The sequence below is a fragment of the Tiliqua scincoides genome, chromosome 2 (assembly GCF_035046505.1).
Source record: "Tiliqua scincoides isolate rTilSci1 chromosome 2, rTilSci1.hap2, whole genome shotgun sequence".
Lineage (NCBI taxonomy): Eukaryota > Metazoa > Chordata > Lepidosauria > Squamata > Scincidae > Tiliqua > Tiliqua scincoides.
In genome coordinates, this window is record NC_089822.1 from 73824216 (window position 1) to 73846803 (window position 22588).

Consider the following 22588-nt stretch of genomic DNA (forward strand, 5'->3'; position numbering starts at 1 on the left):
CATCTGCAGATATTCAGATCCTCAAATGCCAAGCCCATGGTTAAGGAAGCCTCACTGTATATGCTAAAAGGGGATTATTTATTTTATTTTACTTAGTATTTATTGGATTTGTAATCCACCTTTCTCCCGAAGGGTACCCAAGTGGGCTAACACTTAAAATTCATAGAATACATAAAATTATGTCTCAGCTTTTCCTATTAGCGATCATTTCCTATTCTATAGATGTGGACTGTATAGAATGTTATTCCATTATATTATTAACATACATTATATATATTCTGCTATTATGTAGAAAAATTATAAAGATTACAGTAGAAAAATGGCACTTTTAATAATTGGCCTTATTTTTCACCAGGTTCATTTTTGGGTTTTGAAGATGTGCACATCAGAGATATGGAATACTGTGCTACTCTTGATGGATTTGCTGTTGTGTTTAATGATGGCAGAGTTGGTTTTATTACACCAATGTCAAGTGGATTCACAGCAGAGGTATGCTTCTTTACTGCACCTAGCACTTCATTTGTCACTTAATTGCCTTTTCTAGACTGTAGTTGCATATCAGAAAATCAGAAAACTGATTTTTGTTAAGACCTTTACTGGAACAAAGAGAGACCTGCAGCCATTGTTATACATAGGCAGAAACAGCAAGACAGGAAAAGAAGCTGCTCAAGAGAAGTCCAGGCAACGTAAAAGAGGGCAACCCACAGGCCTTTAAACTAGGAACCAACTCCCCCTACTTCTTGCCAACATTAATACATTTGCTGACCATATGTACGCTGGGTGACTTTGCCCATGTACTGTCACTCTTCCAAAAGTGAGCCACCTTGAGGGTCTCTTATTGTCTCTTAAATAAGATAATGATCAGTGAGTAGTCAAGTCCAGACCTATTTTACTATTTTTACATTTCTGTTAGAAATGAATATATAAAGGAGCCCTAAATAACAGTAATTCCTGGCATGCTGTGTGTTTTGACAAATATCGTACATGTGTATATGCAACAGGAACAGGCAACAGGATGCAAGTATCTCATTGTCTTGTGTGCTCCTTGAGGCATCTGGTGGGCCATTGTGGGATATAGGGAGCTGGACTAGATGGGCCTTTGGCCTGATTCAGCAGGGCTGTTCTTATGTAATACATACAAAACCAATGAGCTATTGATAGAAGGGGTTGTATCCAAATAAAGTTTGCAATGTTTATACACCCCTGAAATCTATGAAATGCGTTATTTGTGACTAGCTTAAGTTCCATTGTGTCAGTGGCACTTACTCCCAGGAAAGTGTATATAGGATTGCAACCTTAGTCATGATTAACTTTCTTTGGCTAGCACCTTCACTTTAACAACTTAACAAAATTGGCTTTAACAACTTCAGTGTCATATGGAATTCACTTTTGGAGGAGGGGAAAAGCAAACTTTGAAAGAATCTTTTATGTTGTGTTTGCAGTGCATGGAACATTCAGTGTCACTGCACTCAAAAGGGACTGTGTGGTATGGATACTTTCAAGATGTAGTAGGTTTGAGAATCAAGATTGTACAACTTGATTTTTTATAAAATCCTTTAATGTATTTTGCAGCAGCTCCATGGCATTTGGGCACAAGATGTTTTGGATGGAACCTGTGTAGCTGTAAACAACAAATACAGATTAATGGCATTTGGATGTGCAAAGTAAGTTGTATGTCTCAACAGAGTCTGAAGGAAATGAAATTGATGTATTCCTTTTAATATATCTGTTTTTAAACAAAGCTGTACTTTAAGTTTCTGACTCCCTGATTGGGAGGCCTTTTATAAGAGAATTTTACCTGTACTTTGAAGAAAAATACAGAACATGCCCTGACTTGAGGGTAATGTTTCTTGGAACCCAGTTATTAATGAAGCAAAGCATTTTGCAAATCACATGTCAGACTAGGAGAGATTTGAACTGGCAGGTGTTTCATTACTGCTGATACTCTGACCACCATAACGAAGTACACTCTTAAATTTTTTGCATGCTTAAACTGTCTAAACACGTGAAGTTCCAGTAATCTGGAATGTTTGTTAGACAGATCTTTGCTCCCAGTTGGTCACCTTACTTTGAGTAACTTGAAACTCTTCTTATTCTACTTTTAGATAATATTTCAGAGCAATGTACCAATTTCTCCTGCGGTATATATGTGTGAAAATGCCGTTGTTCCTGGGATGGATGTGGCAGGTTATGTTAATTAGTAGTCTGGCTTCCTTCTCTTTGCTCTGTGCATCACCCTACTCCAAACTGAAGGAGTAGGTTTGGAGGAGTGAAGGAGAACTTCTGTGACAAACATTGTTTCAGGGTTGAAAGGCACTGCACATTTCAAACAGATGACTCCTTAATTTGGTGACTAGAGTACTGCATAGATTTCATGTTAGTGATAAGGAATCATAATTCTAAGATGTCTGTACTACTAGGTTGACATATATCATCACCAGCACATGTTATGACAGTGGAAATTTTATAGTGATGGGTATTTGAAACAGACATGTTAAATTGAGCTCTGTTTATCAAGTTGAGATACTTGCAGCCCAATCCTATGCATGTTTATTCAGAAGTAAGTCACATTGTAGTCAATGGGGCTTATCCCCGGAAAGTGTGCATAGAATTACAACCTTAAATACTCAGTGTATGTGATCAGTTTTTGACTGTAATGCATGGAAGACACTAAAGGCATTGTTAAAAATGTGAACAGATCTTATTCTAGTTTTCTGTGTGTGTGTGTGTGTGTGTGTGTGTGTGTGTGTGTGTGTGTGTGTGTGTGTGTGTGTGTGTGTATGGACACACATGTGTGCTTTCTCCTTTAAGATAACTCCTGCAAAGTTGATCTTGGGACTGTGCAAGGATGTGAATGTAGGTAAATCTCTAGAACTGAAGTAGGCAAAGGCCCATTTCTTTTTCAAAGAGATGTGTGCAATCTAGTTGTTCTTGTGTCTGTAAATGAGCAAGTATTACTGTAAGCTACAGTACTGGTATGTGTCACCAATGGGAACCCATATGATGACGCTTCTAACCTAGGCAGAAATCCAGGATCAGTTTGGCTTTCTAGCATGTCTTCCTCTCTTTCACACAGCTCCCCCCCCCCCGAATCCTACATATAGTTCTAGGGTTGAATGAATCCTCTGGGAAAGGAAACTGGTGGTTGTTTTGTCCTTCCCTTGGAACAGACCTCTTGCTTGTTGGTTATGTTCTGTGTCTCATGAAAATGTCTTGCAGGAGTTTAATATTACTGCAGGGTTGGATGAGATCTATTGATTGATATGCTCTGTTGAACTTAATCTACAACTATTGAGGATCCCCAAAAGAAATATTGGAGCATATCCCTGTGCACAACCTTTATGGATCTTTCATTGGCCTTCAGCCTGATTAATGGAGATAAATTGTGGTTGCCAATTTATTTGACAGATATAATAAATGATATATATTTTATCTAGGAGATGTAATATATTGGAAATTACTGTTAAATGGTCAAAGCAGATGTACTTGCAATTCAGTTTTCTCTCATTTTTAGCTTTCTGACTGAATGAATGTCAAGATAAGTTGGGGCGGAGCTCTTTGTAGAGTCTACTTGCTGGGTGTTCATCACCCTCCTTGTGCTTCTGGGAAGGTCTGAGAGAAGGCCATGTACTGCCCTACCTGGGTGCTGCCTCCATGAGGTGGATGAATTCCCAGCAATGTAGATGCCAAGCAGCGCCCTAGTTGGGGGTGGGAGAATCAGAGATATGGGTGATGAATGGATTCCCACCTGTGAATGCCTTGGTGACCTGCTTCAGATTTGGGTATTTTCAATTATTTTCAATTGTGTCTGAGCTAGGTGCTTCACAACCCACCTGAAATTGATTTGTTTGGGACCTAGTGGGTCCCAACCCACAGTTCAAGAAACGCTGCATTGTAGCCAAACTTCTAAACTCACTTCGAGAACTCTTCTTATAGTTGGGTCTCAAAATGAGTTTAGTAATATACTTGGGTGTGCTCTAGTTCAGTTTATGTAATTGCATGTAACATTTTCAGCTGAAGTTCTGAACCCAGCATGACCACCTGATCCTATACATTTTATTTGTAAGCTAGGTCCAGTTGAATTTAGTGAGTATAAGGCCCAAGTAAGTATATGTAGGTTTGCAACTTTTGTTTGTTGTCTGATGTAATGCTGCATTGTCAGCAGCATGGTTTGATTTTTAAAATGTTAACCTAACTTTATGTGAAAAGCACATGTATAAACGTTGATAAACTGATTTTTTTCCCCAGTGGTTCAGTGCAAGTTTATACAATAGATAATACCACAGGGGCCATGCAGCTGTCTCATAAACTGGAACTAACACCCAAACAATATCCTGGTGAGTTAAACCATATTCAATTATTTCAAAGTTTTGCTTTTCTTTTTGTACGTAACTCATTTTCACTTAGTATAACAAGTAAGTGATTTGATAAATTATGGCAATAAACACCATCTGGAAGACTGTGACACAGTACCAGTAATCTAACTAGGTACAAATTTCATAATGTGTCTCCCATGCACTGGTTTGTGCAAGGGGAAAATTTGATGAAGTACTTGGAGCTAGTTTTCGGAATCATGGCCACAGTATTCTAGGATGAATTTACTGATTTTTTTTAACTGTATAAGGCTACAATCCTAACCACACATTCCTGAGACTAAGCACCATTGAACAAAATAGGGCTTACTTTTCAGTAGATCTAGTTAGATTGTGCCCTAAGAATTGTAGCCACAAAAAGTGGATCTGGTTTAGTCGTGCTTGGAACTTTCACTGTTTAGAAGCCACGGGGAGCCCTGCAAGTGCTCCGCAGGGCTCCCCACACCCCTTGGACCCTGGGAGCACATATGGTTTGTTAAAAAATAACCCCCCCCCCACAGGGGCGAGGTCCTGGGGATTGTTTTGCTGCTTTCCCCTGCCCCCCGCCCCTTAAAGGGAATGGGGCATCATTACACAAGCTGGTGGGTCGCGACCCTTCTGCCATGGGCAGATCCCAGAGCGTCCCTGGGGCAAGGCCTCAAATAGTAGCAGGGGGAGGGGGTTTGTGTTACCCTGGTCATCCTCCCTGTTGTGGCTGTAGCTCTGGTCTTGGGCAAGGGTAGACAGAACCATCACCTCCTGCCACTCTCCAGCTAGCCAGCTCATCACTGTCCTTCTCCCTCTTTATAGGGCCAGCTGCGACTTCCCTGTCTCTGCCTGTTCCTTCCTGGTGAGGCTTAAAGGGAAATCCCCTGGCCCCTCCTGGCTTTATGGCCAGCAGCCTCTTTCCTCCTTCCCCATACCTCTCAGTTTGCCCCTCAGGTGAGGGGTTGTCTGGTGCCTCTTGCGCCTCCGTCCAAGCCCCTGCCACGGTTGCTCTGCTCTCCCCCTCTACCTGGGGTTGCCCCCCTTTTGTCCCTGTTGTGATCTTGCAGAGCTGCGTTTGACGGCGGCAGTCCTCTGCCAGTTTGGGGGCTCTCTTTTGTTCCAGCTGACCAACTTGCCCTTCCAGGGACACCCCTTCGAGGTAGGTCAGGAGCCTGGTTGGTTTGGGGGATCCTGACAACTTGCATGTTTGAATGAACCATTAGTTTAATTATATTAAATCAAAGTAGATGTAAATGAAAACTTGGAACACAAACATTGTGAAAATTAAAGTGGTATTAGAATAACTAAAAGGGTTATTCTTTAAAAGAGAAATTATATAAAATATATAGATGGTATTTAATTCTAGAGAAAATAGTAAAAGTGTACTTGAGGTCATCAAACAAAAGTTGGATAAGTAAAGAATTGAGGGAATTTTTTATTATATGTGGTGGATACATTATCTTCTGTTCTTAGGTTACTGTAGGCTACAAAAAGCAAAACAAATAAATAAAAACAACCCAATTCTAGAAAAGCGCAGTCGCTGTTCACTATGCTGTAGTTCCATCCAGCAACTCAACTGAACAAAACCTTTAGGCACAGATATTTGTTAGGTAGCATCTCTGAACAAATACCATACAGAAAATAGAAACTAAAACAATACACATATATATGTGTGTGTGCACACATATACATTACACTATACATACATATATTATTAAAAAATCAGCCAGTTACTTTACAGACTTTGCTATGATGCAAGCTACTCAATGTTTGCTTGGGACTGATAGCTTAGCTCGTTTCAAGTTACTCAGGTTTAGGAGCTGTGCAACTGTAAGGGTGATATGTTCGACATCATCCACCAATAGGAATTGAATGGTAGCATTCTCAGAATGCCCTATTTTAGCACTGATCAAGGGGGAGAGAAATTGATGTCTTAGCGCTCGATATCTGGAACAGCACAACATAATGTGTATAGATGTTCTTACTTTGCCTAAATTGCAGTTATACAAACGTTTTTCCGGAGGCATTTCTGAATCTGCCAAGTAAGTCGTTAGAGGGTAGTTCCATCCATCCCTCTCCCTCTGTTTGAAGTTACTCATGTGAGAGAACACTAGTAGCTTATATCAAGGCAAGAGGAAGGCAGAATGTAGATGTGGAAGAGTTTAAAGATCTCCCATTCATGTTCACTACACAAACAGGCATGAATGTACATTGGGAGGCAGGAAATTATGTTAAACGTTTGATAATCTTTATTTGCAATTGATGCATTTGATTGTAACACTTGTATATTAATCATTCAGAACATAAATGGTATGCATCTTCATAATGGTTAAAAAAAGGAGGAAAGTTCATATTCTCTGATATACTTATGTAGTTGATGATTTCTGTTTTTAAATAGATATTTGGAACAAGACAGGAGCTGTTAAACTAATCAGATGGTCTCCTGATAGTTGTGTTGTTATGGTGACCTGGGAATGTGGAGGCCTCTCCTTATGGAGTGTGTTTGGTGCCCAGCTGATCTGTACTCTAGGAGGAGACTTTGCGTGAGTATATTTGAATCAGTATAATTGAGAAAGTTTAATACACTGGTTGGTAATTTCTTAGTTAGCATTTTGCTTAACACATGTATTGCTGTCATTTTCATAAGACCTCCATAATCACACTAGTTTTGTTTTTGCCAGCCCTCTATATCAGCCATAATTTAGCAGATTTTTTTGAGGAGGCTGTTAAAGCTCATTGCAGTTTGTTAGAAACAAGTTTGCCCTACTGGAAACACCTTAGAAATTAATGAAATGCTCCTCTCTTTGAGAGGTTCGCCCCTAATTCTCTTTGGATGCTACAAACTCCTTTTAGGCTTGCCCTTACGGTGATCGGTTTTAGGAACGCTTGGTTTTGCCGTTCTTTTTATCCTACTTTAAAATCTTGATCAAAATGCTTCTAGTTATTCAGGATCACGATTAGAAGGGAATATTTGTGTGTCTGATTTTAATATCCTGAAAGTAGACTAAGATATTGTCACTAGCATGTCTTTTGTATAGAAACACTTTAAAAAACACATTTTATTAATGTCCAGCTATTATTTAATCAATTTTTGTCTCACCTTTCCTCCTACCTAAGGGGTACCCAAGATTTGAATCTATTCTGTTTTTGTTTTTAGTTATCGTTCTGATGGTACAAAAAAAGACCCTCTAAAGATTAGCTCTATGGTAAGTACTATTGAGCATAACAATTTAAAAAAAAATGTTTAAAGCCCTGGAGAGATCTATTTTAAATATAACTTCTATTCTAGAGAAGTTTGAATTCCCCTCCCCCATTGTATAAGTAATGTGACTCTTTTTGTTTTAATGATATAATCCAAGAATGTTCAGAGTCCTTTTTACCTAATTTAAACAGAAAAATATATTCATATTAATTGAGATTTGCAAAAAATTAATTTTGTGTTAGGGCAAGTTTTAGGCTTCAGTCCTTTACACACTTACCTGGGAATACCATTGAACACAGTAGACCTTATTTCTGAGCAAACATTTATAGGATTGTGCTGTTAGAAAATGGCCTGTTCAGCACCCTTGCAAGGGTATTTCCTCTAGCAAAAGGAGGAAATGATGATAAAGCCTGACATTTGGAGAGGGGACATTGGCAAGACACTGAGGCACTTATTCTTGGGCAAGTGCCACTGATTCAGTTGAGACGGCAAACTTGGGTGCTTTCGGGGAAGCTGAAAGGTGGGATACAAATAGCTTGTGTGCATGGGCACTGTTAGTGTGCATTGGCAACCAGAGACTAGCTTGTGCACATGACCTTGAGGTCACCTGAGTGGCCAGAAGAAGGTAATGCTAAGCAGCATTAAGGATTTGAAGATACGGAAGAACGGCCAGGGAGGGAAAGCAAAAGAGAAGGCTGTGGGAGAGGTGGATAATGGAAGAGGAAGGCAGTAGTTATACACTACTTTGATATTCTTATTATGGGGTCTCTGGATTATTGAATGGTAGTTACCTACAAAATGTTTTCTCCCCTGCAATATTTTCTAGTAGTTTTAAATAAAAAAACAGTTTGACTTTTCTTTTCAGAGTTGGGGATCAGAAGGCTATCATCTGTGGGTGATTGATGCAAATAGTTCTAGGAATTCAATGACAGAGGGAGAGTGCAAAACTGAAGCCCAGCAGTTTGGCATCTTGCAGTTTCAGTTCATCAAGAGTGCACTCACAGTTAACCCATGCATGGTAAGTGTTCTTAAATCTTTTAATTTTTAAAATTAATGTATTATATAGTTCTAGGTCACCTAACTATTTTGTTGGATCTGTTTGTCACAGCACAAAGTATTTCTTGTTTAAAAAAACAACAAAGCACTCAACAGGTTACCCAAGTCATACTGCTATGCAAGATGGTTGACTTCAATAACGAAGCAAAGTCTTTCAGAAATCAAGATGGCCACTTTAAACTGAAACAACATCCTCTGTTTATTTTGGTTTGTGTCACTATAACTGAGACATGAATTTTGGTTTCTGTTTGTTAACCTGAAGTATTTGTTTTTGTAGAGCAACCAGGAGCAGGTCCTCCTTCAAGGAGAAGATCGCTTGTATTTGAACAGTGGTGATGCAGTACAAGCTCAGAGTCCTAGAAGTTCTGAACATAAGGCCCTCCGAGAAAGAGGCCAGTTTTCAGATGGGAGCTTAGATTCTCAGGGTTTAAGCACTTTATTAGGGCACAGACATTGGCATGTTGTACAGGTAACTTGCTACCTTCCCTCTTTACTGATTCCGTGAGATAATCTTTCCTTTATGTTTTTGATACCTCTGTTTACAATATGCATGTCAGAAACCTTTGAAAAGAGGATTAGCTGAGAGCTAATGATTTATCCAAAGCCACTTAGGGTGCAATCCTAACCCCTTATGGCAGTGCTTTCCAGCACAGGCATAGCAGTGCCAATGGGATATGTGCTGCATCCTGCAGTTGGGTGTCACTCACAGAGGCCTCCTCCAATTAAGGAAATATTTGTTCCCTTACCCCAGAGCTGCATTGCCGTTATGTCAGTGCTGGAAAGCACTGACATAAAGGGTTAGGATTGCACCCTTAGTGAGCTAATAACTGGCTAAGCAGGAATTTGAGCCAAGGTATTTCTCTCTTTCTCTCTCTTTCACTCTTTCACTCACTCAGAGAGAAACTATCATTTACACCTTCAGAAATTGGAAATGTTTCTTATAGTAGGTTAAAAAAGTCCACATTTGCCCTCACCCCAGGTTTGAATAGTGTGTTCATGTAATTGTTTCTAATGCTTTGAAGTAGTCATACAAAGTTTGTGTTGATCCATATTGTGGATGTCTCCAAAGTAAATGGGAAAGAAAAGATTGTATTTGAATCTGTGGGGTTGTTCAAGATAAAGATAAACATATTGTAAAACACAACCTGCAATGAATTGCCAAGATTTTAAATATGTTTATCAAATGAAAAATGTTTCAGCGTGATTATCAGTGATATCTTTTTTTGTGGTTTGTTTTAGATTCACAGTACCTATCTAGAGATAAATTGGCCTATAAGGGTGAGTTATGTTAAATCTTCATATTTTATACCTTTTTGATAGCATTTATATGTAAATTATTTTTCTATAACTTGTATAGAAAACAGTAGGATAGTCATTCCATTAGATGTCGTTGTAAAACTTAAGTATTTAAAAACTTTATTTTGTTTTGTATTAAACATGGCAGGTATCTCCTGACACTTTTGTCGCTGTTCCTTTTTCTTTCTTCCCTTGAACAGTTTTCTGCTATTGATAAGATGGGGCAGAATGTAGCTGTAGTTGGCAAGTTTGGTTTTGCACATTACTCTTTGCTTTCTAAAAAATGGAAGCTATTTGGAAATATTACCCAGGTGAGTGGCAGTTTTATAATCAGAAGAAGAAAAAACTTATAATTGTTTGAAAAATACCTTTTTCCAATTCAGGCCGCAATCCTAACCAACTCTCCAGCACTGACATAAGGACAATGCAACTCTGAGGTAAGGGAACAAGCTTTGCCTTACCTTGAGGAGGCCTCCGTGACTGCTCCCCAATTGCAGGATGCAGCTCACGCCCCACTGGCGCAGCTATGACAGTGCTGGAAAGTTGCTTAGGATTGTGCCCTCATATAATGAAAATTATGTTCTAGTTGTATGCTGCTGCTTGTCCATTGTATTGATTAGATTTCTTTAAATACAGGTTATTCAATTATCACAATTATGGAGGAGAAAGTTGTTTGTAGTTATATCTTCTGCCTTATCCCCAGGTTTCTAGAGAGTTGCATTTAGAATTTTCCAAGCAGAAAGCAGTTGGCTGTTCTGATACTGTGTTTGCTGAAGAGGAGGGCAACTACAGATGGGACATACTGGTGCTGCTTTCCTCTCACTGATAGACTTGAAAGTGGGCACAGGTTCCAAGCAACTTTGGGGGCCTTTAGATTGCCTGTGCCCTTAGTCTTTCTGTAGCCTTGACAGTTCAACATAAGTTCTCTTTGGGAGAGAAAAGCAGAGGTGACTAGGGAAAAAGCCCTAAGGTACTTACCACTCAATGTAACTAAACTTTCTTAGCGCAGCAGATGCAGCCACTGTCACCATCATCTTTGGAATAAGGGAAATGGCCTTTAGACATTTCACTAGTTGCCCATTTTGTCTTGTTATATAATATGTTGCATGTGAATATCTGCAATTAGGAAAGGATAAACATTGTTTATCTTTTGATGACCAAGTTGGACATGAATTTAACCATAGCATTGTTTCTGGCATGCTTGCTTTTTATTTAAATAGCACGTTCTGAGTAGGGAACAATCCAAATTTGGGACTCTGTGGTGGCCTGGACAGAACTTGTAAGTTCTACTCTCTGCTATAGTCCTGATCTTCATTGCACACCACAGGTGTGTCATTTGTCCTGGTGAGAAAAGCACTCATTGGCTCTAATGCAAGCTTTTACCTCAGAATAAATAATGTGGCCTTGTGGGGCGGTGTATGAATCCAGAGTATGGCAAGACATAGAATTAAAAGGCTGTGCAGCTCTTCCTCATGCTATTTACAGAAAGAAAGAGGAGGAGCATACCAGAGACAATAACAAGTTGAGAGAAAATGATTAACAGCCCGATCCAGTTCCCAGAGTGCGGAACTGCAGCAGTGCCAAAAATGGCTGCCACTGCATCCACCATGCTCCAGGCAGCTGCCGCCGGCTGCTTGGGAGAAGAGAAGCTTTGTCTCCTTCCCCCAAGTATAGCGAGTAGCCCTGCAATGGAGCTAATCCCCACTGGAACACCACCTCCCCACCTCCCCCCACACTTTCACCTACCTCCCCACTGCTTGGTGTTCCATGCAACTGCTAAGTGGCAGAGCTCTGGTACTCGCCTAGTGCAGACTGGTTCTGGGCTACCAGCAGTGGAGCACCAGTGCTAGGACTCACAAACGTGCTTTATGGCACTTTTGCAACAGTGTGCTTTGGTGGTGAGCTGACGTGCCGAGCTCAGGATTGGACTCTAAGTCATTAAAAGAGGAATCCTATGCATGTTTACTCAGAAGTAAATCCCACAGAATACAGCAGAATTAAGTCCTAAATGATTGGTCTCCAAACAGGAGACCGCTGTGCATTGATAAAGCCATTCCCATCCAGAGGAGAACTTACCATTTCACTGCGCTGCTGTTTTTTACCCAATCTGAGCATAGGGACGTTCTGGACAGTTGCGTCTATTGCCCTTTGTCCCAGCAGGCTTCACATCAGGATTTCCAGGCAGACACAACTGCCCAGAGCGTCCCTATGCCCAGATTGGGTGAAAAAAAGAAGTGGCAGCATGGTAAGCACTGCTCACAGTGGGAAGGGCTTTCTCCAAATGCCAGATCCAGCCCATAGACTTTAGTTTGGCGTGCTCTGTCCAAGATAAATGTATATATGATTGCCATCTGAGTTAATCCTTGGATTCCCAACTTTATGGATACCACCAAATAATTTTACTAACTGCATTAAAAGTTTCCTACTATTGCTAACACTTAATAGTAATGGAACGGTGAATACAATTTACAAAGACAGTGAACAATTTAGTAATGTTTATGGCTAAACTGATTGTCGTGAAAGATGGATTAAAATATTGATTAATGTTTACCTTTCCTTAAAGGAACAAAATATGACTGTGACTGGTGGCTTAGCTTGGTGGAACGATTTCATTGTTCTTGCATGTTATAATCTAAGTGATCGTCAAGAAGAGGTAAGGCAGAGGTTTGTTGTCTTCATTTAATGCTGTTACAAGGGGGACAGGGAGATGAGATTCAGAAATATTTCCAATAGAAGACTTTTAAAAGCTAGAGTTGCTGATGAATTCTCCCAGGAAATATTGTTGTCAGTGGCTAGTGTGAAGTGAACTGTACATGCGACATGCTAGCAGCCACTTTCTGCTTATATGGTCTGTTTTAATAGTAACTGTTTCCCACGTCATTTATATTTGCATACCTGATCATGTAAGGAATGTGTTATGACTGGTCCCTACGCCTTTAGAATGTTGCATCTGGGTGAGTTTTAATTGTCGAAGCAATGGGCCACATATATTATGTTCAGGGAGTGTTAATGAATTTAATCAGGGACTGTGGATACCTCACAAAATAAGATGTGGACAATGTGCTTCCTACACCCACCCTGCTCTGAATACAGCGGGGCCTCTTTTTACAATCAAATCACTTTACAATGATGTCTCTGTAGTAAAACCAGGCTCACTTTACAATAAATTATTCACTTTACAATGTGCTCATGATTTCTTTGAACAGGACCTCAGGGGTGACAGATAAGGCAATCAGCAATGTGAATGCAAATGTTTGATAGCATCTCAGAAAGTAGCAGTGTTTTTAGCAAGGGCTGTATGTCTGGAGAGAAGAATAGAGGCTCTACTGACCAAACTCTAGCTTACAAATCTTATGTAACAAACCTTCTCTTGGGGGAAGGGCTTGAGTATTGGTAAACACTTCCTGGCCTCTTACTTGCTTGGATTTTGATGTCTAATTGTGGGAATCATTTTGGCTTAATTTGTGGGTCCCTTCTTTTTGTGTATATTTTCATATCTCATATCTGTATTTCAGGATACTGTCCGAGTTAGGAGAGTTCGTTATTTTCTAAGACATTTGAAAACAATGTCACCATTGTTTCTGTCTTGATGTTCTTGCAGCTAAGGATATATTTGCGAACAGCCAACCTGGACAATGCATTTGCCCATATCACCAAAGTGCAGGCAGAAACGTTATTACTCAGTGTTTTTCGGGACATTGTAATATTGTTCAGAGGAGACTGTTCTATTTGCCTTTACAGTATTGAAAGAAAGTCTGATGGGTGAGTATCATTTGAGTCCGTTATCCTATACCTACCCTTTACAACATCATTTTTTTACCATACACGTGCAACCTCAGTTCTTATCCTACAGTGTTTACAAGACTAAAAAAGCAAGAAAACAATTTCCGAAATAGCACTTGGACACTGTAGTAACAAATGTAGCAAACTTTCAAAGTATGGCAAGTATCTGTAGCCATTGTTGACATTGTTATGTCACTTTGCTCTATGCCAGGTTTAATCCCAATAAAAAAGAAAGATGGCAAATAAGTCCCTTTTATACTCTTAGCAGCACGAACATAATGTAATGTCTGAGCAAGGAATGAAGGTCACTTTGTTCTTCTGACCCCCCCCCCCCCAAAAGATAATCTGGGTATGTGGGTGGGGTGAACTTGAGGTCAAGTTTGCACTTCCAGCAAATGTCTGTTCTTCTTTATCTGTCTCATTTCATTTTGTTTCATTTTGTGAATTTCAGCTGAATCAAAGTATCATTGTAGAAGATTTAGTGAGTTTTAGGGTGGGGCCTGATTTCATCAAGTCCAGCATGATCTTAAATTGTTTTCTTTTTTTTGTTTTTCCATAAACGCATAAACAAACACATACAAAAACACACACATACATCACAACATTGAGGTTGCAGGATACCATATTCCAATTACTAATTCGTTCTACCAATAATTCCTTATATCTCTTAATATAATAAAAAAGAACAATTATAAAAAGGGGAAAAAAACAAAAAATACTTATTCATCTCTAAAAACCCTGTTTCATATTCTCTATACTTTAATTTCCATCATCATAATTATCTCTCCCCTTCTTTTCCCATCATTCTTTATATTCCTTCTTTCAATAAAATCTTAAACTTTTATTAGTTCAACTTATTCTAATACAAATTACTACTAAATACTTATCATAAATCTAATTATAAACAAATCTACCGAACCACTCATATATTACATATCCATTACTTTCTAAACTTTGCTTTCTACCTTCATATTTCCCATCTATAAATTCCAAAACAATATCAAACAAATTTAAATTTAATTCATCAAAATTAATTCATCAAAATTCATATAAATCTAATTCATCAAAATTAACCTGTAAAATACTAACATATATTTTCTCTTCTCTCCAATATTACACAACTACCAAGTCATGTCATTATCTTCATCACGTTGGCAACCTTCAGTCTCAGAAGGCTATGGTATCGCGCTCTGGATGGTGGTTCTGGCACAGCGTCTAGTGTGGCTGAAAAGGCTGATTCAGGAGTGTTTTTTTCTCTCTTCACTCATATATTACATAGCCATTATTTTCTAAACTTGACTTTCTGCCTTCATAACATTTCCACATCTATAAATTCCAAAACAATGTCAAACAAATTTAAATCTAATTCATCAAAATTAACCTATAAAATACTAACATATATTTTCTCTTCTCTCAAATCAAATATTACACAACTATCAAATCATGTCATTATCTTGAATATTCAAATCTTGCATATCTCTAAACTTTTTTCTTTTTTCCTTTTTTCTTTTCTTAATAAACTTCATAGCAACATCTCTCAACAATTGCTTCTTGAAAAACCATCCTCTTCTTACTCCTCCCAACAACTCCATGATACATTCTCTCCATCTTTTGACCAATTTCTTGATCAGTCCCTTCAAGATCTATTTTTTGTGGTATCTCTTTTCCATTCCAGTCCAATAATTTTTGAAATCTTATCTTCCAATTTACCGCATCAGTTAGTAACTCAAATTGTTGATCATATGCAGCAACTGTTACCCTGCACATGCCCGATCTTGTATGATCTTAGAAGCTAAGCAGGGTCAGACCTGGTTAGTACTTGGATGGGAGACTGCCTGGGAATACCGGGTGCTGTAGGCATATACCATAGTCTTTCGAGACTGAAGGTTTGCAGCTATTTTTGATCATTAGTTTTTTCTGGTGTTACTTCCAATTCACACAGCTTAGATGCTTGTTGGTTTAAAGTTTCCACATGAATTTGTATTTGTAGAGTTTGAATCACCTGATTTCTGCTCATCACAAGCAAATTCTCCAGCTGTCTCTGGATCAGGATCTGCCATTCATCTTCTGGGAGTTCCATCATTTCTCCTTGCAGTTTTCTTTTAGTCCACTAGATGTCAACTCTCTCTTACTATAAAGTTTCCTTTTGTTTTTTTTCTATGGAATTTGGAGAATTTTTGTCTCTTAATAGACACAACAAAGACTATTCACCAGTCCATATTTCATGAAATCCTGCCGTAATGAAGAATCCAAAATAGTCCAAAATCTAATAAAAGGAAATTATATCCAGTACAGAGTTACACATTTATAAATGTTTATCGATGAAATCATGCTCCATATAATACCAAGTGCTCAATTATCTTCTCTGCAGTAAAGTGAAGGATTCCTCCCCCTCTTTCTTCTTTATCTTCCAAAACCTTGAGCTACGTCAGTCCTTTATAGCTGGAATTTGAATAACATAAGCAGCACTTACTTAGTTCTTCCAAATATCTTCTTTGGATCAGATGGTATCTCCACAGGGGTTCAGCAGCTTGTCGCACGGATGGTTTCTGCATTGCCTCCCTTGCTGCCTTACCGCCAAAGTCCTGAAAAGAAAGCTCTCCAGCCGAGCTCTAAACTTTCCAGATACTTTTAACGCTGACAGGATAACAGTGCCTCTCCTAGCACTTGTTACCAGGTCTCTAGACCTGCAGTTTCAGGTGAAAAACAGGTAATCTTCAAGAGCTGATCCTGGAGACCGTCCTGTTTCGTTCGCTGCTTAAGTTGCTTAGGGGGAGGGGCTAAGCAACTTAAATTGTTTTCGATGGCACACTTGAGAATATAATTGCATATAAGATCAGGTACCAAACAGTTGTTGCTAATATGTTTACTACAGTGCAGCTATAGTGATTAGTCTGTATTTAGTAGCTCAGAAATTTGCCAGCCATTACTAATGTATATGAACTCCATTGTAGAATTCATGGAATAGAAAGTGGAGAGTTCAGCAAGTTGGGAAGCTTGACTGTCTTTTCTTGAGGGTTCACTTCAGCTCTGCAAACAATGGTTAATGATGCTGCTGGTAAAATGGCAGCCTGTGGTTGGAAGGGGGACCAAGCTTTGTCCTTCCTTATAAAACTTCAAAAGATTCTTAAGTCATTGCATTCAGCTGACATGTATAGATTGAGGTTACTGTGATGGCTGTCAAGGTGCTATCCAGGAGGATGCATGTAGGTCCATCAGTTACATAAAACTTATATGCAGCACGAAAGCACCAGTGTAGCAGTGCTGGTGAGTGGGGCTGGGCTTGGAGGAAACCAGCTGGCAGGAGGTGGGCTGCTTATACTTTGGTGCAGGGGTTATGACCTTGTCACCATATGGTTGTGTGGTGCCTTGTAAGAATATTCTGTACAGCTGTTGAAATGTCCCTTTTAAGCAACGTAAACTTCAGTGCACAAGTCTGTTTATAAAGTATGCTGAGTCCACAGTGTTCATTTTCTGGCTCTTCAGTGAAATAACTTGCCTTACACATTTAAAATATTTCTAACAAATATTTCAGTCAAGTCAGAAAACACAAGACAAGTCTTGTCAAGCCTTTCTGCCACTAAGTAGAAAAAATGCTACTGCTGGATCTGGGAGGAAGCCAGCATGACTTATGAGTAGAGTTAAGGAAACACAAAAAGTCAAATAGGCTTCCTTCCAAAAAAAGGAAATCTTGCCAAAATGAGAATACAAAGGAACACAGACACTAGAAAATGTAACTGACAATAAAGGTAGAAATAGTTTTGGCTCTAATAATTCACTTTACCAGGTAGAACTACGCCCAGCTCCATGACTGCGAGTGGCTGCTTCTTACCCATTTAAAGTCTGAGAATAGGTTAACAAAGGATTCAAAAAGAGAATATAAGGATTGCATGATCAAGGCAAATAAATAAAACAATAAAAACGTATTTAAATACTTCAAAGCAGAAAACCTGCCTTGCGGGGGCAGTTGGGTAGTTCAATAATGAGGGAATAAAATGCAAGGTTAAAGCGCTTATGTAAATGGGACAGAAGCTGAATGTTTTATTTGCATTTATCTTAACTTCACTTCAGAAGTTGTAGGATGCCTGTATTCAGATGCCTGTATCTGAATTGTTTTGCGGGGGGGGGGGGGGGAGGAGTCTGAAGAAATGAGTCAAATAGAAGTGACAGTGAGATTCTAGAGCACATTAACAAATCATTGGGTCCAGAAAACACTCACTCAAGAGTTGTTTAGGAATTCATATATTAAGACAGACATTTAAAACAACCTTCATGCCAGAAGGGCCAGCTAGGCAGGCGGAGATCAGGGGTCTCAATGCGTGGATGAGACGGTGGTGTAGGGAGGAGGGGTTTAGATTCGTTAGGCACTGGGGAACGTTTTGGGACAAGCGGGGCCTGTACAAGAGGGACGGGCTCCATTTGAACCAGAATGGAACCAGACTGCTGGCGCATAACATTAAAAAGGTGGCAGAGCAGCTTTTAAACTGATCCCTGGGGGAAGGCCGACAGGAGCCGAGGGGCATCCGGTTCGGGACTCCTCATCCCTATGGGATGAGGATGGGGAGGTTAGAGAACAACAAGACAAAGGCAGGGTAGGAGAAGAAATTGGGAAAGGTAGGGTGATGGGATGTGATAGACGGTTTGGCACAATGAGAGGATGCGGGGACAAAGGAGCGAATAAGCAGCCCATCCTGGGGCATTCCGTGTATAAATGCTTTTATGCGAATGCCCGAAGTCTACGAGCAAAGGTGGGAGAACTGGAATGTCTGGTGACAAGGGAAAATATTGACATAGTGGGCATAACGGAAACCTGGTGGAATGCGGAGAATCAGTGGGATACCGCAATCCTGGGCTATAAACTCTACAGGAGGGACAGGCAGGGGCGTGTTGGAGGTGGGGTGGCCCTTTATGTTAAGGAAGGGATAGAATCCAGCACAGTAGAGATTGAAGGTGGGTCCGACTCCACCGTAGAATCTCTGTGGGTTAAATTACCAGGCTTGTGCAGCAATGTAATACTGGGGACGTGCTATCGTCCTCCAGACCAGAAATCTGATGGGGACCTTGAAATGAGGAAACAGATCAGGGAGGTGACAAGGAGGGACAGGGTTGTAATCATGGGGGACTTCAATTATCCTCATATTGACTGGGTCAATTTGTGTTCTGGTCACGATAAGGAAACCGGATTTCTTGACGTGCTAAATGACTGTGGCTTAGATCAGCTAGTCAAGGAGCCCACCAGAGGACAGGTGACTCTGGATTTAATTTTGTGCGGTACGCAGGACCTGGTTAGAGATGTAAACGTTACTGAGCCATTGGGGAACAGTGATCATGCTGCGATCCGTTTTGACGTGCACGTTGGGGGAAGAATACCAGGCAAATCTCTAACAAAAACCCTTGACTTCCGACGGGCGGACTTCCCTCAAATGAGGAGGCTGGTTAGGAGGAGGTTGAAAGGGAGGGTAAAAAGAGTCCAGTCTCTCCAGAGTGCATGGAGGCTGCTTAAAACAACAGTAATAGAGGCCCAGCAGAGGTGTATACCGCAAAGAAAGAAGGGTTCCACTAAATCCAGGAGAGTGCCCGCATGGCTAACCAGCCAAGTTAGAGAGGCTGTGAAGGGCAAGGAAGCTTCCTTCCGTAAATGGAAGTCTTGCCCTAATGAAGAGAATAAAAAGGAACATAAACTGTGGCAAAAGAAATGTAAGAAGGTGATAGGGGAGGCCAAGCGAGACTATGAGGAACGCATGGCCAGCAACATTAGGGGGAATAATAAAAGCTTCTTCAAATATGTTAGAAGCAGGAAACCCGCCAGAGAAGCGGTTGGCCCTCTGGATGGTGAGGGAGGGAAAGGGGAGATAAAAGGAGACTTAGAGATGGCAGAGAAATTAAATGAGTTCTTTGCATCTGTCTTCACGGCAGAAGACCTCGGGCAGATACCGCTGCCCGAACGGCCCCTCCTGACCGAGGAGTTAAGTCAGATAGAGGTTAAAAGAGAAGATGTTTCAGACCTCATTGATAAATTAAAGATCAATAAGTCACCGGGCCCTGATGGCATACACCCAAGGGTTATTAAGGAATTGAAGAATGAAGTTGCAGATCTCTTGACTAAGGTATGCAACTTGTCCCTCAAAACAGCCACGGTACCAGAAGATTGGAGGATAGCAAATGTCACGCCTATTTTTAAAAAGGGAAAGAGGGGGGACCCGGGAAACTATAGGCCGGTCAGCCTAACATCCATACCGGGTAAGATGGTGGAATGCCTCATCAAAGATAGGATCTCAAAACACATAGACGAACAGGCCTTGCTGAGGGAGAGTCAGCATGGCTTCTGTAAGGGTAAGTCTTGCCTCACAAACCTTATAGAATTCTTTGAAAAGGTCAACAGGCATGTGGATGCGGGAGAACCCGTGGACATTATATATCTGGACTTTCAGAAGGCATTTGACACGGTCCCTCACCAAAGGCTACTGAAAAAACTCCACAGTCAGGGAATTAGAGGACAGGTCCTCTCGTGGATTGAGAACTGGTTGGAGGCCAGGAAGCAGAGAGTGGGTGTCAATGGGCAATTTTCACAATGGAGAGAGGTGAAAAGCGGTGTGCCCCAAGGATCTGTCCTGGGACCGGTGCTTTTCAACCTCTTCATAAATGACCTGGAGACAGGGTTGAGCAGTGAAGTGGCTAAGTTTGCAGACGACACCAAACTTTTCCGAGTGGTAAAGACCAGAAGTGATTGTGAGGAGCTCCAGAAGGATCTCTCCAGACTGGCAGAATGGGCAGCAAAATGGCAGATGCGCTTCAATGTCAGTAAGTGTAAAGTCATGCACATTGGGGCAAAAAATCAAAACTTTAGATATAGGCTGATGGGTTCTGAGCTGTCTGTGACAGATCAGGAGAGAGATCTTGGGGTGGTGGTGGACAGGTCGATGAAAGTGTCGACCCAATGTGCGGCGGCAGTGAAGAAGGCCAATTCTATGCTTGGGATCATTAGGAAGGGTATTGAGAACAAAACGGCTAATATTATAATGCCGTTGTACAAATCGATGGTAAGGCCACACCTGGAGTATTGTGTCCAGTTCTGGTCGCCGCATCTCAAAAAAGACATAGTGGAAATGGAGAAGGTGCAAAAGAGAGCGACTAAGCTGATTACGGGGCTGGGGCACCTTCCTTATGAGGAAAGGCTACGGCGTTTGGGCCTCTTCAGCCTAGAAAAGAGACGCTTGAGGGGGGACATGATTGAGACATACAAAATTATGCAGGGGATGGACAGAGTGGATAGGGAGATGCTCTTTACACTCTCACATAATACCAGAACCAGGGGACATCCACTAAAATTGAGTGTTGGGCGGGTTAGGACAGACAAAAGAAAATATTTCTTTACTCAGCGCGTGGTCAGTCTGTGGAACTCCTTGCCACAGGATGTGGTGCTGGCGTCTAGCCTAGACGCCTTTAAAAGGGGATTGGACGAGTTTCTGGAGGAAAAATCCATTATGGGGTACAAGCCATGATGTGTATGCGCAACCTCCTGATTTTAGGAATGGGTTAAGTCAGAATGCCAGATGTAGGGGAGAGCACCAGGACGAGGTCTCTTGTTATCTGGTGTGCTCCCTGGGGCATTTGGTGGGCCGCTGTGAGATACAGGAAGCTGGACTAGATGGGCCTATGGCCTGATCCAGTGGGGCTGTTCTTATGTTCTTATGTTCTTATGTTCAGAAGGTTGTTTTAAAGACTGGCAGAATGGGAAGCAAAATGGCAGATGCGCGTCAGTGTCAGTAAGTGTAAGGTCATGCACATTGGGGCAAAAAATAAAAACTTCACATATAGGCTGATGGGTTCTGAGTTGTCTGTGACAGATCAGAAGAGAGATCTTGTGGTGGTAGTGAACAGGTCGATGAAAGTGTCGACTCAATGTGCAGCGGCAATAAAGAAGGCCAATTCTATGCTTGGGATCATTAGAAAAGGTAGTGAGAACAAAACGGCTAATATTATAATGCCATTGTACAAATCAATGGTAAGGCCACACCTGGAGTATTGTGTTCAGTTCTGGTCGCCGCATGTCAAAAAAGACATAGTGGAAATGGAAAAGGTGCAAAAGAGAGCGACTAAGATGATTACTGGGCTGGGGCACCTTCCTTATGAGGAAAGGCTACAGCGTTTGGGCCTCTTCAGCCTAGAAAAGAGGCGCCTGAGGGGGACATGATTGAGGCATACAAAATTATGCAGGGGATGGACAGAGTGGATAGAGAGATGCTCTTTACACTCTCACATAACACCAGAACCAGGGGACATCCACTAAAATTGAGTGTTGGGTGGGTTAGGACAGACAAAAGAAAATATTTCTTTATTCAGCGTGTGGTCAGTCTGTGGAACTCCTTGCCACAGGATGTGGTGATGACTTCTGGCCTGGACGCCTTTAAAGGGGGATTGGACAAGTTTCTGGAGAAAAAATCCATTACGGGTTACAAGCCATGATGTGTACGTGCAACCTCCTGATTTTAGAAATGGGCTATGTCAGAATGCCAGATGCAAAGGAGGGTGCCAGAATGAGGTCTCTTGTTATCTGGTGTGCTCCCTGGGGCATTTGGTGGGCCGCTGTGAGATACAGGAAGCTGGACTAGATGGGCCTATGGCCTGATCCAGTGGGGCTGTTCTTATGTTCTTATGAAGGACTGATATTTAAAAAAAAAAAAAAAAAAGATCCAGAAAATCACAGGCTGTCAGTGTAATGTCTATTCTGGATAAAGTTGTGGAAAGAAGTCATTAGAAATAAAATAATTAAACATATAGAAGAATAGGTTTTTCTATAATTAATGTGGTGTACTGTGAGGAGTACGGGTTGAGTTATTCACGAGGTTTCCATTCCTAGAATTCATTAGAATTCATAGAATTCCTAGAATTCCATTCCTAGAATGGTTGG

The 22588-nt window shown here is 40.8% G+C and overlaps 1 protein-coding gene across 2 annotated transcripts in view; it reads left to right on the forward strand.

Moving 5' to 3' along the window:
- RIC1 (RIC1 homolog, RAB6A GEF complex partner 1) overlaps window positions 1-22588 on the forward strand; it is a 65683-nt gene that overhangs the window by 27195 nt on the left and 15900 nt on the right. For both annotated transcript variants that reach the window (XM_066618370.1, XM_066618371.1), the window contains 11 exons: window positions 356-489; window positions 1573-1664; window positions 4249-4337; window positions 6739-6883; window positions 7498-7546; window positions 8408-8560; window positions 8876-9067; window positions 9838-9876; window positions 10095-10205; window positions 12458-12547; window positions 13496-13656. In XM_066618370.1, coding sequence (XP_066474467.1) covers window positions 356-489; window positions 1573-1664; window positions 4249-4337; window positions 6739-6883; window positions 7498-7546; window positions 8408-8560; window positions 8876-9067; window positions 9838-9876; window positions 10095-10205; window positions 12458-12547; window positions 13496-13656 — 1255 coding nt within the window. The remainder of the gene's footprint in view (window positions 1-355; window positions 490-1572; window positions 1665-4248; window positions 4338-6738; window positions 6884-7497; window positions 7547-8407; window positions 8561-8875; window positions 9068-9837; window positions 9877-10094; window positions 10206-12457; window positions 12548-13495; window positions 13657-22588) is intronic.